Source organism: Mus musculus, chromosome 18 (genome assembly GCF_000001635.26).
Source record: "Mus musculus strain C57BL/6J chromosome 18, GRCm38.p6 C57BL/6J".
In the NCBI taxonomy this organism is placed as follows: domain Eukaryota; kingdom Metazoa; phylum Chordata; class Mammalia; order Rodentia; family Muridae; genus Mus; species Mus musculus.
Genome location: NC_000084.6, coordinates 82,950,239 through 82,962,875, shown reverse-complemented (window position 1 = coordinate 82,962,875; position 12,637 = coordinate 82,950,239). Strand labels below are relative to the sequence as shown.

The 12,637-nt window shown below is 50.4% G+C and overlaps 1 protein-coding gene across 12 annotated transcripts in view; it reads right to left on the bottom strand.

Moving 5' to 3' along the window:
- The window catches only part of Zfp516 (zinc finger protein 516), a 95,627-nt gene that overhangs the window by 42,439 nt on the left and 40,551 nt on the right, over positions 1-12,637 (bottom strand). For all 12 annotated transcript variants that reach the window (XM_030250515.1, XM_006526504.4, NM_183033.2 and 9 more), the window contains exon 2: positions 5,427-7,352. In XM_030250515.1, the coding sequence (XP_030106375.1) occupies positions 5,427-7,197 (1,771 nt within the window). In that variant the 5' untranslated portion in view covers positions 7,198-7,352. The remainder of the gene's footprint in view (positions 1-5,426; positions 7,353-12,637) is intronic.

Below are 12,637 nucleotides of genomic sequence, written 5' to 3'. Positions count from 1 at the left end.
TAATATGCGGAGACATATGCGAGTTGTGTAAGCAAAGGGTGCAACTACAAACTCTCATGGAAAACCAGCCTCAAATTAGATCTAGCGCGTAAGAAATTATTCTGGAAGTACTCCCACCCCAAAGCTAAGCCTACAAATGAAAGCTCACGGACTTGGAGCAGAGAGAAACGCATAACAAAACACTCACCAAGTAAGATTTCGTGTTCCAGCATTCAAAATCCAAATCTAATATACAATTCAAAATTCTAACATAAGCACACCCGACCAATCCCTGCAAAAGCAGAGGAGTATGACCGGGGCCACGGCCACGAAGAGAGCCACACTCTGCAGGGGGAATAGAGACAAGTCAGGAAGGGCCCTGCCTGCCCTGTACCCTGCTCCATTGGATTCAGGAAGGCTCACCCGGGGTTCTGACAGAGACACAGACTTCTCTACACACCTGACACCAAGGGACAAAGTGCACACTCAGGCCTCAGCCAAGAGATGAATCTGCGTGACATGAACAATTACTTTGAGTTCCCACCATCAGGCATTCTCGGGATACTACCCATAACAGTACCAGGTTCTCCTTAAAGAACAGGGCTGTGGAATGGGAGACAGCTCGGTGGGTGATAGACTCAAGTTGATGGCCTGAGTTCAGTCCCTCAGAGCCTACAAAAAGAGCTACATGCAGTGGCTTAAGCTTCTGTGATCTGAGTTTGTGCCTAAACTGGCAGAAGGAGACAGTACATAGGAATCGGGGAGAACATGGCTGCATTTTAATTTTAAATAAGGACTAATAGTTCTCCTCTGTCTATCTCTACCTAAGCTTCACACCCAGGGCAACCCTGTGACAGTCCCATCCAACCCCGTGACAGTCCCAGAAGTAGATGGAGACGGATGCTGCAGGCAGGTGCCACAAAACAAGGCAAGGCCACTCTAACAGGGGTGGTCAAATCAGTTCTTATGCAGCAATGTATAAACAGCAGAGTCGGCTCTCAGCTGCTCCACAGGACAAGCATGTTGAATACCTGTGAGACCTGCACTGGTCCCCCCAGGCCTAGCTTCTCAGCTCAGGGACTGCAGGTCAGGATGGTCAAACTCAACGTGCACCTGAGGAGATGACGCTGTAAGCTTCCTTGCCACTCCTTCAAGCATTGCTAGTCAGTCACTAAACGCAGTCTGAACAGCATGTCCTTCTAACCTTACAGACTTGGGGTCTATTCATCCAAAGTGATGGTTTTCTAAGCTCCCAGCTGGGCTTGTGTGCATAGATGTTGGAGATTTTTACACTTATATATACCTTGAACCTCTCTTAATTAAAAATATAAACTCCTGCAATCTTCAAATATACAGTTTCTACCTTTGCCAAGTCACTTTTGAACAACCACAGCTCAGTTGCTGTCTGCCACCTTCTTCACAATGTCATGGAGATTCTCTGTCACGGATAAAGGCTTCCTGGCCCAGCTCATGTTCAGAAGAAACCACTATGACCAAGACAGCCCCCTACAGGCAGATCCAGAAAACAGCATCCACATTAACTCCTGATGTCCTAAGTGCTATTCAGGTAAGATTACAGTGAAATGGTATTTAATGGAATTAACACAGACATCTGAATGCAGATTTCAACGGCAGCTATGCCAGGCTGGCTCTCCGTAAAAGCTCCACTCTCTGCATCAATGATGCCTGCAGACTTGTTCCTACCCAGGCACTCCATCAACGTCTTGTCGGAGTATAAAACGCCTTCTTTAAAACCTGCAATCTTAATAGCAAGAGGGGTGGGCATTTTCCAAATCTCTGTGCGTATTTTAAGGAAAGAGCAGATCCTAGCATGCAGAGGTGTTTTGTTTGTTTGTTTTTTGAAAAACAGCTGGTCCAAAAGCCCCAGTAGGCTTCCAGACAGAGAGAGAGTAGTCATAGAATACAGCCATGCAACATGCCTGCCTCCTTCAGGGACAGCTACGGTCCCACAACTTATTGCTAATATTCCACTGCCTGCTCCTTGATTAGAAAGCCTAAGCATTCGTGTGGAAAGACACTGTCCTTGGGATCACAGAAAGTGACCTCAGCAGATCTACAAGGCTCCTCAACACAGATCTGTTCCCACGGTGACATCAATCTCTCTTCTCTCTTACTAAGTTGCAACTTCCTCTCTTTTCCCATAGATAAATACAAAGATGACACAGTATTATTATAGGATAACGTAGACTCGTGTGTGTGTGTGTGTGTGTGTGTGTGTGTGTGTGTGTGTGTATGTATGTTAAAGAAATTTTGCTCAGTGGTACTGTGTTTGTCTGACTGCACAAACCCTCAGGGGTCGACACCCAGTAACGCACAGCCTGCTGTGCTAGCAGCACAGGTCACACTCCCAGCACTGAAGAGAGAAAGAAAGGCAGGAGAGCCAGGAGCTCGGGCCCACCCTCACTCATGTGCTAAGTTCAGGGCCATCAGGAGACACCGCCTCAAGAGGAGGAAAAGGGGATGCTTCTATAGAGAAAACTCTCACACTCTTATGTAAATGAAATAACGGTCTCTGGTACTTAATAAACACAGATAAACTCCAGGAGAAATGTTTTTAAGAGATGGCTCAGCATGAAGAAATCATGCTGTTCTTACAAAGGACGGAAGCTTGGTCCCCTGCATCCTAAGAGCTCACAGACACGTAGGACTGCAGTTTCAGAGATCTGACATCTTCTGAACTCCATGGGCATGCCATATAAACAGACAAGCAGAAACACAAACATAATTCTTTTAAAGTACTTTTTTAAACTTTTTAAAGCAGAACTCATCTTGGTTCGGTAACTTTGAAGGGGCCACTGGATTAGCTCACTGGAAACCACGTGACTTTCTCACAATGAATGGGGGTCGCATTCAGAAGCGTCCTCTCCTGCTGGACCTGGTGGTGAAGGCCTGTAGTCTCAGCTACTTGGGAGACTGAGGCAGGAGGATTAAATGTTTAAGGCCAGCTTGTGTTTCAGAGTGAGTCTAAGGCACTAGTGTTGCTCGCTAGAGGAGTGCTTACCTCACTACGCAAGGACTTGGGTTCAATTTTTAATACTACAAAAGAAAAAAATTCCTCCGAGTGTTAGAAAGATACAGTGCTTCCCTAACACTTTAGCAGACACGCAGGTAACCAAACAATCGGTGTCAGACGCTGCAGTGCGTACGTAACTGTACAAAGCGGGGTGGCTAAAGTTCAGCAAGGTCAACGGGGGCTCACCCAGGCTTTGCACCTTACGCTGCCAGAAGAATGTAGAAGGGCTTCAGCCAAGAACCTCCCCTGGCCCAGCACCTGCTCCCCACCCACCTAAGATGAGTGACAGGAGAGATAAGTTGACAGGCAGCACGTGGTTCTGATTCACTGGTCCCTGAGGGTGCTAAGACTCCATTCGGAATTCCCAAAGGGCTGGGGGAATGCCTTGTGTGCCCAGTTTTGGTGCCTCTGTGCACCTAAGTGCAGCAGAGACCAGGTAGCACACTATGCAAATCTAATGTCAGACTCACTTGGGCCCCTAGCAAGGAAAGGCGGCACCTGTTTCCTCTTCCTTGCTGCAGACACAAGAGCTCTGCAGTGGGCTCCTCTGCCTGTAAGCACCCCACCTCAAGTAAAAGCAACAGCCCCCAACAGCTGCTAGACAAGGAAGCATGCTGGCCACGTGCAGCCACGGTTCACACCTCAGCACTGCCTTTCCTCGCGGCAACTGCCCATGGCAAAATAACAAAGGCAATGCTCAAGGTTTATTATTTTTAAAATGGGGAAACCATGAAACGCCAAGCCAGGGTTCTGGAAACATTCTCATGGCTGCTGTTTGGAAAGAAATCTGCTCCAACTAACAGTCTCTCAGCCCGAAGGGTTATCTGAATCTGAAGAGATTAGTTATAACTACACAGAGATTCTAAGTTAGCCTTCATCCAGATGTCTGGCAGTGAGAGTGGAGAGGAATGCGTGTGTGCATTAGCATGTATTTTGTGTGTGTGTGTGTGTGAATGTGTGTACACCTGTGTATGTGTGTGCAAGAACAAGCACGTGACATGTATTCAGTACATGCTAAATATGTGGGCAGGTATGATTGTATATCAGTAAGTGTTCTATGTTTATAACCTCTACATGTGTGTATTTATGCATGTGTTGCAATATGTACACGTTTATGTATTCATATGTGTGTGTACTTATCTGTGTGTAAGCAAGTATACATGTTTATTTTTGGTGTCCATTTAGGCTTCCTTGCATGTGTGATCACATCCATGTTTGTGTATATGCATATTTTTTATATATGCATGTGTCTGGGGTGTCTATGTGTAGTATTTATATGCCTGTGTGATGTGTGCATATTCATGCTTATGTATGTTTGTGCGTGTACGCATATGTGGTTGTGCAGAGTAAGTGTGTATTTTGGGGTGTATGGTATGTCTGAATATGTGATGTGTACATATGTGCATGTACCCATTGCATATTTGTGTATGTGCACGTGTGTTTGTGTATGTGTGTTTGCAGTATCTGTCCCAGTCGCTGTTCTGTTGCCGTGGAGAGGCCCCGTGACCACAGCAACTCTTATAGAAGAAAGCATTTAACTGAAGCTTGCTTACAGTGTCAGAGATTTCACCCATTACCATCACGGTGGGGAGCTTGGTGACATGCAGGAAGGCCCTGGAGCTGCGAGCGCCACATCCTGATCCCCAGGCAGGAGAGCAGAAAGGAAAGAGTGCCGGGGTCCCGTGACATGCTCCCTCCAACAAGGCCACACCCACTCCAATAGTTTATACCTTTTAATCCTTCTAATCCTTTCAAACACTGCCACAGCTGATGATTTCAAACACATGAGCCTATGGGGCCATTCTTTCAAACCACCATACTATCTATGGTCCATTTCCACAAACATGTTTGTCATATGTGTATGTGATGTGCACATGTGTGCATGTGTATGTGCATGTCTGTGTATGTGAATGTGTGACTGTACATGTGCAAGTATGTGTATGGTTTTAGTGTTTTGGTGTTTATATGTGGTATCGTTTGTGTGTATTCTAAGCATGCACACGTGTGTGTATATTTGTGTCACACATAGAGAACAAAAGGACATTTCAGAGGAACTTACTCCTTACTTATAGAATACAGACACCCAGATGAGACCCTAGACTTAAGAAGCCAAAAGTGTTCATTAATTCATTAATTAATTAATTAACTCAGCATCTGTATGTGAGTAGCAGAAAAGAGAGAGAGGAGGAACTGACAGCATCAGTCAGACCAGCAGAGCCTCCAGAACCCAGAAGGTGCAGGATACCCAGTGCACAGCCTCAAAGCCAGAGCCAGAAACAGGGCACAAGGTCACCAAAACATAGGAGCACCTGCGGACACAGTCCCTCCACCAAGACTGCTTGAGTACAGGGCCAGCCGGGCAAAGGGCTACACGGGGTACTTGAACCTCATCCGCCCAGGTACGCCTGCTCACCTGATGCGGGTTCAGGCACAGCCTCTTCACCACTGTCATCCACCACTTCCTCAGCCAGGCCAGGGGAGTCAGCAATGGCGCAGGCTGAGCCAGGGCTGCTTGGCTGGGAAGCCGAGTCACCCTCGCTGAGTGAACCGCAACGGGCACGCGCTGCTCTGTCCCCTTCAGGATCCCTGTCACGGCGTGCACGGCGGTGCACGCGGGAGTGGAGCACCATCTGGTGGTAGGTGCGGAAGATCTTGCCGCACTCGAAGCACTCAGAGGACTTGCCCTGGCCAGTGGTGGCCGAGGCCCTGCGGTTGGGGCGTGAGGTTGGCCGGGGATCAAGGTGGCCAGAAAGCATGGGGTCCCCAGGTACACTGGCCCTCTTCCTCGGGGGAGCTTGGGTAGCCGGAGCATCCTGTTCACGCTTGCGTTTTTCCTGGCTCACCAGTATATACTCACGCTTGTCTTTGTCAAAGGCTACATCCCCTGCCAGCGCCTCGTCCCAGGTCCCGTACTTGAGGTACTCGGCCGGCTCAGCCACCTTACCCCTGGTAGCTAGCTGCCAGGCCTGATAGCTGTTGACGGGGTCCAATTCAGCCACCCGCCGTCCAGCCTGCCCACCGGGGGACACATCACCAGCCACATATGGTGTCAGATTCAGGCACTGTAAGAAGAACTGCTTAGTGTCCAGGGGGTCCTCTGAGTCCCCCTCCTCAGCCGGGGCTCGAATCCGGCTGGCTTCAACTTTACGGTGTATGGCGTTATGGGCGTTCAAGCTGTCCAGGTTTGTAAACAGGTTCCCGCACTTTGTGCAGACCTCATAGAGGGACAGGCCAGCGACAATGACTTCCTCCTGCACCACATTGTTGATGGTGGCAATGGGATCCAGCTCACTCTTGGGTCTGTTCTTGCTTCCTGCCTTGGGTCCATGCGCCTTCATATGGTTCTTGAGGAACCAAGGCTCTTTGAATCTCCGGCCGCAGATGTGGCAGCCGTGGTCAAAGGAGCCCCGGTGTTTCTTCATGTGTGCCTTCAGGAACCAGGTCTGGCTGAAGGCCTGGCCACACACCTCGCAGGGAAACTCCCCAGGGCTCAGCTCAGGTTTGCCGTTCTCCACACAGGCCTCGCTGCCATTGGGCACCTGTGCGGTGATGTGGTCCCTCTCTATGTGGCTGAGCAGAGACTCCTCCCGCAGGGTGACATAGCTGCACAGCCTGCACTTGAACGGCTTGTGGGCCTGGTGCACATGCAGCTCCAGGTCCTTCTTGCGCTCGAACCGGCTCTTACAGAAGGAGCACGGCACCGTGGCCTCAGTGTCTTCCTGGGCGCTGGCCGCACCCTCCACCTCCTTGCGGCTGCTCCTGAGCAGAATCTTGCTGCCGTCCATCGGCACGGCCCCGTTCAGCACGCGGTTACAGGCAGAGGTGCTCTTAGTAGGGCTGGCACACCCATCCAGGCCCTCAGAGACACGCATCTCACCCAGCTGAGCCTCTCCCGCCTCTGGCTCGTGCCCCTGAATCAGAGTTCCTGTCCGGTGGCTGCGGATATGAATCTTGAGGTTGCCCTTCTGGGAAGCCCTGTGATCACAGTAGGGACACTTGTAGGGCTTCTCTCCCGTGTGCTTGCGCATGTGCTGTGACAGGGAGCTCTGGAAAGGAAAGCTCTTGCCACAGATGCAGCAGCTGTGGCAGGCAGCCTTGTCCCCATCCACTTCGTGGCTCCTGCCAGCCCTGGGTGGGCTGGGTCCTCTCCTCAGCTCCATCTCAGCCTCTCTGCTGCGATCCATCAGGGCGGTACGAGCGTCCCAGCACAGCCTTGTGTCGTAGGGGCCTGAAGTGTCTTATCTCTCCATTCTTAGAGGGGTTCCTGCTGCCCAGAGGGGAGAGAGGTCCCTGTGATGAGTACGCGCATGTTCTGTGGTGTGGCAGATGCAGCAAGCACCTGTAACAGAGAGACAGAGACCCCGTAAGTACAGCACCCACGCAACCTTGTGCACAGCACTGCCTGTGGTCAGTTTCTGCATACTCCACCATGAAAGTCCATCAACCTGAACTAAGGGAAAAGGACACTCGTGGAAGCACAGCCATTTGTCCACTTAAAGGTCAGTAACTAAAATTAATAGTGCATGCTTGAGTAAGAAACTTCTACCTCACCCCCACCAAAAGAGTACATCTCTAAGAATCCCTATAGAAGCGTGTTCACTGACAGAGGCATAGAGAAAAGAAGGCTTCCACGCAAGAGGATGTAAGGCAATATCCTCAGAGAGACCGAGGACGGGAGGCAGAGTCTGGCTGGATCCGGAGCCCACCGCCCCTGAGTTTCAGAGGTTAACAGCTGACAGTAGCTAGAAAGTTTTCAGCTGGTTTCAAGGCTGGGGAGGCAAGCCCTCTTAGAAACGTACAGGGACGCAACACAGAATGCCCAAGCAGCTGAGGCCAGAGAGCTAGATCCTCTGTGGCAGCTTGCCTGTCCGGGCTACGTGTACAAGCGCTGGCAACAGAGCGCACAAACCACGCTACCACACTGGCTGGCCTGGCCTACACTCTCTCTCCCACATGGACTCCTTGCTCACTTGTATTCAGAGGGACCCCAAGCTCCAGCCACAGGACTGAGTTCTGACTCCAGGAAGGATGCTTTTGACCACAAGGTCCTGTGGTTTCTCTTGCTGTTTCACTGCGGCCTCAGAGGTCACAGTCAAACCTACCCTAACAGTGCCCAAACGATAGTGCCCAAGACTTGCTCAGTCTACACAGCATCACTATGTATGACCGGTCCAACCTCATGTCTATCCACCCACCAGAGAATACAGGCAGGTTCTCCCTGGGTCCTCCCTGGGAGAGAGGGGGAGGGAGAGAGAGGAGGGAGAAGGGAGGGAGGAGAGAGACACAGAGAATGAGACAGAGAGAGAATTCACATGTTCAGAACTGTACAAAATACAAAGAAGCTACGTGCCTAGTTTTTTGTTTTGGTCTAGCAGTGTGCTCACACCTGTCTTAATCAAACACATAAGGGTCTGTCTCTTCCTAGAGAGCCATAGGTCCCAGCTCCTTGTGTGCTCTGGGTATCCCCTGAACCTATTCACTGCAGTGAGCCAGGAAAGAAACCATCAGCCAGCAGGGGGAGCACTGCTGCCAGCACTGGGTATGGCAGGCGTCCTGCAAGCATCCTCTCAGGAACTGCGTATTCTGAATGCTGCGTGACCACAAACACGCCACAAGGTAGAAATCTGAAAGTGACCTTGAAACACACATGGAGCTGGGGAAAGACCCCAGACCACCCAGGGCTGGCAGGAGCCGTGAGATGGACTGGGACAAGACTGCCTGCCACAAAACAGCTGTTGCTTCTGTTGGAAGGGCTTTCCCTTCCAGAGCCTGCTGTCATAGAACATGCTTAAGCAGGCAGGGGAGAGAGAAGCTCCCTACAGGTCTCTAGGAACCTAAATGGACACAGCCAGGCCAGGCTGAGTAGCGCCCTCTACAGGTCTCCAAGAACCTAAATGGACACATGCGAGCCAGGCTAGACAGCGCCCCCTACAGGTCTCTAGGACCACTGACGGAGCAAACGGAGGCCAGGCTAGGCAGCCTCTGCAAGGCAAGCCTTCCTGGCTCTTCCACAAACTGCCCACCAGAGCCAAACAGCAGATACAGAGCCCAGAGATCACTGGCCCCAAGAGTAAAGTAAAAGTAAAAAAATCATAAGCTTCTTGACCATGTCTCAAGGACAAGCCAATTTAAATAATTTTATTAAGACGTTTTATGTGGCTGTATAGTTATTTACAAGGACGTAATATAAAAGGCAAATGAGTCCTAGGAAGTACCAGGCATTACTTTAGTATAACCTGAAAGTGCTAAATGAGAAACATATAAAAATATGAATGAAAAGTTATGTACATGTAACTTAAAGACAAAATAGGGTATAAAAAATCTTGTACATTTAAAGAATTAGCAATGAATTATATATATATATATTGATTATATATATACATAGTGATTATATATATATACATATACATATATACATACATATATGTATGTATATATATATATATATATATATATACATATATCCAAAACACAATCTTGGATGTGGACGGACCCAAAGTAACTTCAGACTGCAGTCTAGTAACTTATGTTCATCAATGGTGTCTCATTCCACTCAGCTACCCAAGAGAAAGCCACGCCAAAGCCTTAGACGAGACTTGGAAAAATAGCCACAGGCAAGCAAGGACCACAGAGGCAGCCCACGGGTCACCTGGAGTAAAAGGGAACACTTGAAGCATGAAGACCTGTAGGTGCAGGGTGCCGGTGCAGGTGTGGGTGCCGGTGCAGGTGTGGGTGCAGGGTGCAGGTGCAGGTACAGGTACAGGTACAGGTGCAGGTACAGGTGCAGGGTGCAGGTGTGGGTGCAGGTGCAGGGTGCAGGTGCAGGGTGAAGGTGCAGGGTGCAGGTGCAGGTACAGGTGCAGGGTGCAGGTGTGGGTGCAGGTGCTGGGTGCAGGTGCTGGGTGCAGGTGCAGGGTGCAGGTGCAGGTACAGGTGCAGGGTGCAGGTGTGGGTGCAGGTGCAGGGTGGAGGTGCAGGGTGCAGGTGCAGGGTGAAGGTGCAGGTACAGGTGCAGGGTGCAGGTGTGGGTGCAGGTGCAGGGTGGAGGTGCAGGGTGCAGGTGCAGGTGCAGCCACCTGTTCAACCTCAGCTAGGGGTAAGGTGTGAAATCCCACCTCTGTGACTACACTACACAGCTAGCTTTGTCCTCTGCCCCTCCCTTGTTCTGTATCTCACACCCTTGGAACATCTCCTACCTAAGGAAACAACACACAGAGCCATGTGCACCCAAAGGACCTACAAAAAGCTCTGTGTGGCTCTGCTCACCCACTGACACATGCCCACCCCTCTCCTCCTACTGCCTCAATGCTCACTCTGACTCCAGCCTTCCCAAACCATCACAATTGGACACCTGCCTTCACCAGCCCAAAGACGGGGTGGAGGAGGAGGAAGCTTCCATTTCCTACCTAGCCATCCTCCAAACGATCTTACAGCTCTACCCAGGACTAGCAGGTCCCAATGGGAAGGGGAAGGCACTCACTCAGGGCAGGGCCGCAGTGCCACAGATAGCACTGCCTTGCTCCTCAGTAAGAAGCCCTCAAATAAAGCCCAGGAGACCCTCCAGATGGGACTTCAGAGCACTACTAGCACTAAAGAGAAAGAAACAGTCATGCAGAAGTGAAGAGTGGTCACAGGCAAGGCCAGTCATTAGCTAAGGAACACCGCATGGGGACCTAGCCACTCTGACCAGAGGCTGGGCAATGCTCCTTCTATGCAGGCAGGAGACCAAGGCTTTGTTCCACCACAGATCCTCATGGGGTCACTCAGGGACCAAACCAATGTATCTCTGTACTCTTCTCTGGCTACAGGTACAAACTGCTATTAATCAGAGGTGTCAATTGCAAAGCTGACCATAAATACTGATTGCAGATACTGATGGCTAACTGAAGCAATCACAGTGGTGTCCAACCAGCCACACAGACTTTATGTCCTTAAAGCCCAAGGCCACAGTGGCTAGGACAGTCTCCAACGATTTACCCATCACATTCTTACCTGATGAGCAATGGCTCACGTACATGTGGTGCCCTGTGGCCAAGCTGGGTCTAACTAAACAGTCAAGACCATCTGGCTGGCCAGAGCTCCCAGAAAGCACCTCAACCTGCAAGTAACCAGCCTTGTAAAACCAGCAGAGCTAGCCTGCTGCCTAGGCCGGGGCAACTCAGCAGTCCAGATAGCCTGCTGCCCTGCCCGGGCAACTCAGGAGTCCAGAGCTGCACAGGCAATAGGAGGAGACCCAAAGGGGTGTGCTCTGCTGGTGTCAGGACAGCAGGCTCATGTGACACACTTTGTGGGATTTATATGATATATACCAATTTTTCCCGAGGCTGAAACTCAGAAATAGACAAACAAGGCTCTGATGATTTGTTTTGGCCGTTTGGAATTTTAAAACAGATTTCCAATGGGCTTCTGTTCTGTGCTGAGTTTCTCTGGAGGTGCAGAGAATACTTTTTAGGAAGTGCTATGCATAATTTCTAGTGTATTTCATTTTATAAAAGCTGGAGACTCAGTCTTAAAGGTAAGGCGACGTAGAATACTAACGCACCTAGGTAAAAGCATATGATGGAGATGAAGAGAATATCAAGAAAGAGAAAAGACAGGAAGGGAACCATACGGCTGAACTGTGAGGTAATTCCATAGACACAGCACAAGGCCAGCCCAGGCCAGACAGCTCCAAGGTGTCACACACAAACAGCTTCCTCTGACCCTTTACCACCTGGACGATGACCCTCCCTGGACCTGAAATCACTAGGATGCAACGCCCCAGACAGAGGGCTTTTCCTGTTCCCTGGTCACCCAGGGGACTCAGCCAGGCAGAGTGACAGCCAGTTATCATACTCCATAGACTGGGACCATAGCAAACACACATCCTCTCGATGAGAAGCCCTCCACCCCACAGCACAGACACGTCACCACCCACTCGTACTCGCACTGAGCTTCAGCCACAGGTAGACCTGGGGTCACTCTGAGGCTGGGAGGAATAAGCACCCCAAAATGAAACTCCAGCTGCTCGTGGGAAGGCAGTGCAGTGCAACTGAGCTACAGGCCAGTTACAGAATGACGTGAGAGTCCCAGCACCCCAAGACTGATCGGGCCCTTCCCAAGTGTCTGCCTAGAGTAACCATGAGAACAGGCTGAGCACAGCTCTCAGCTCCCCAGGGCGCAGAGCATGCTGGGAAAGGCAGAAACTGAGCAAGGGAAGGTGAGCAGAGGGTGCTCCATGGTTAAAGGTGAAGCAAACCCCAAGCCTCAGCTACAAATAAAACAGCATGCTGGCCATGTGCCAGCTGGACCAGGAGATGCTTCCAGAAGGAGTGGTGCCCCACCTGTAAGAACTGCCAAGCTCCCATGAGGGAACTGCATTAGGGATTACAACCAGAGTGGCTGGGCTCTGAGCATCAGGGCAATCCCATGACCCTTTTTTGTTGTTTTGGTTTTTGGTTTTTTGGGGGTTTTTTGTTTGTTTTGTTTTTTCCGAGACAGGGTTTCTCTGTATAGCCCTGGCTGTCCTGGAACTCACTTTGTAGACCAGGCTGGCCTCGAACTCCAGAAATCTGCCTTACTCTGCCTCCCAAGCGCTGGGATTAAAGGCGTGCTCCACTACGCCCAGCTGACCCTTTGTTTAAA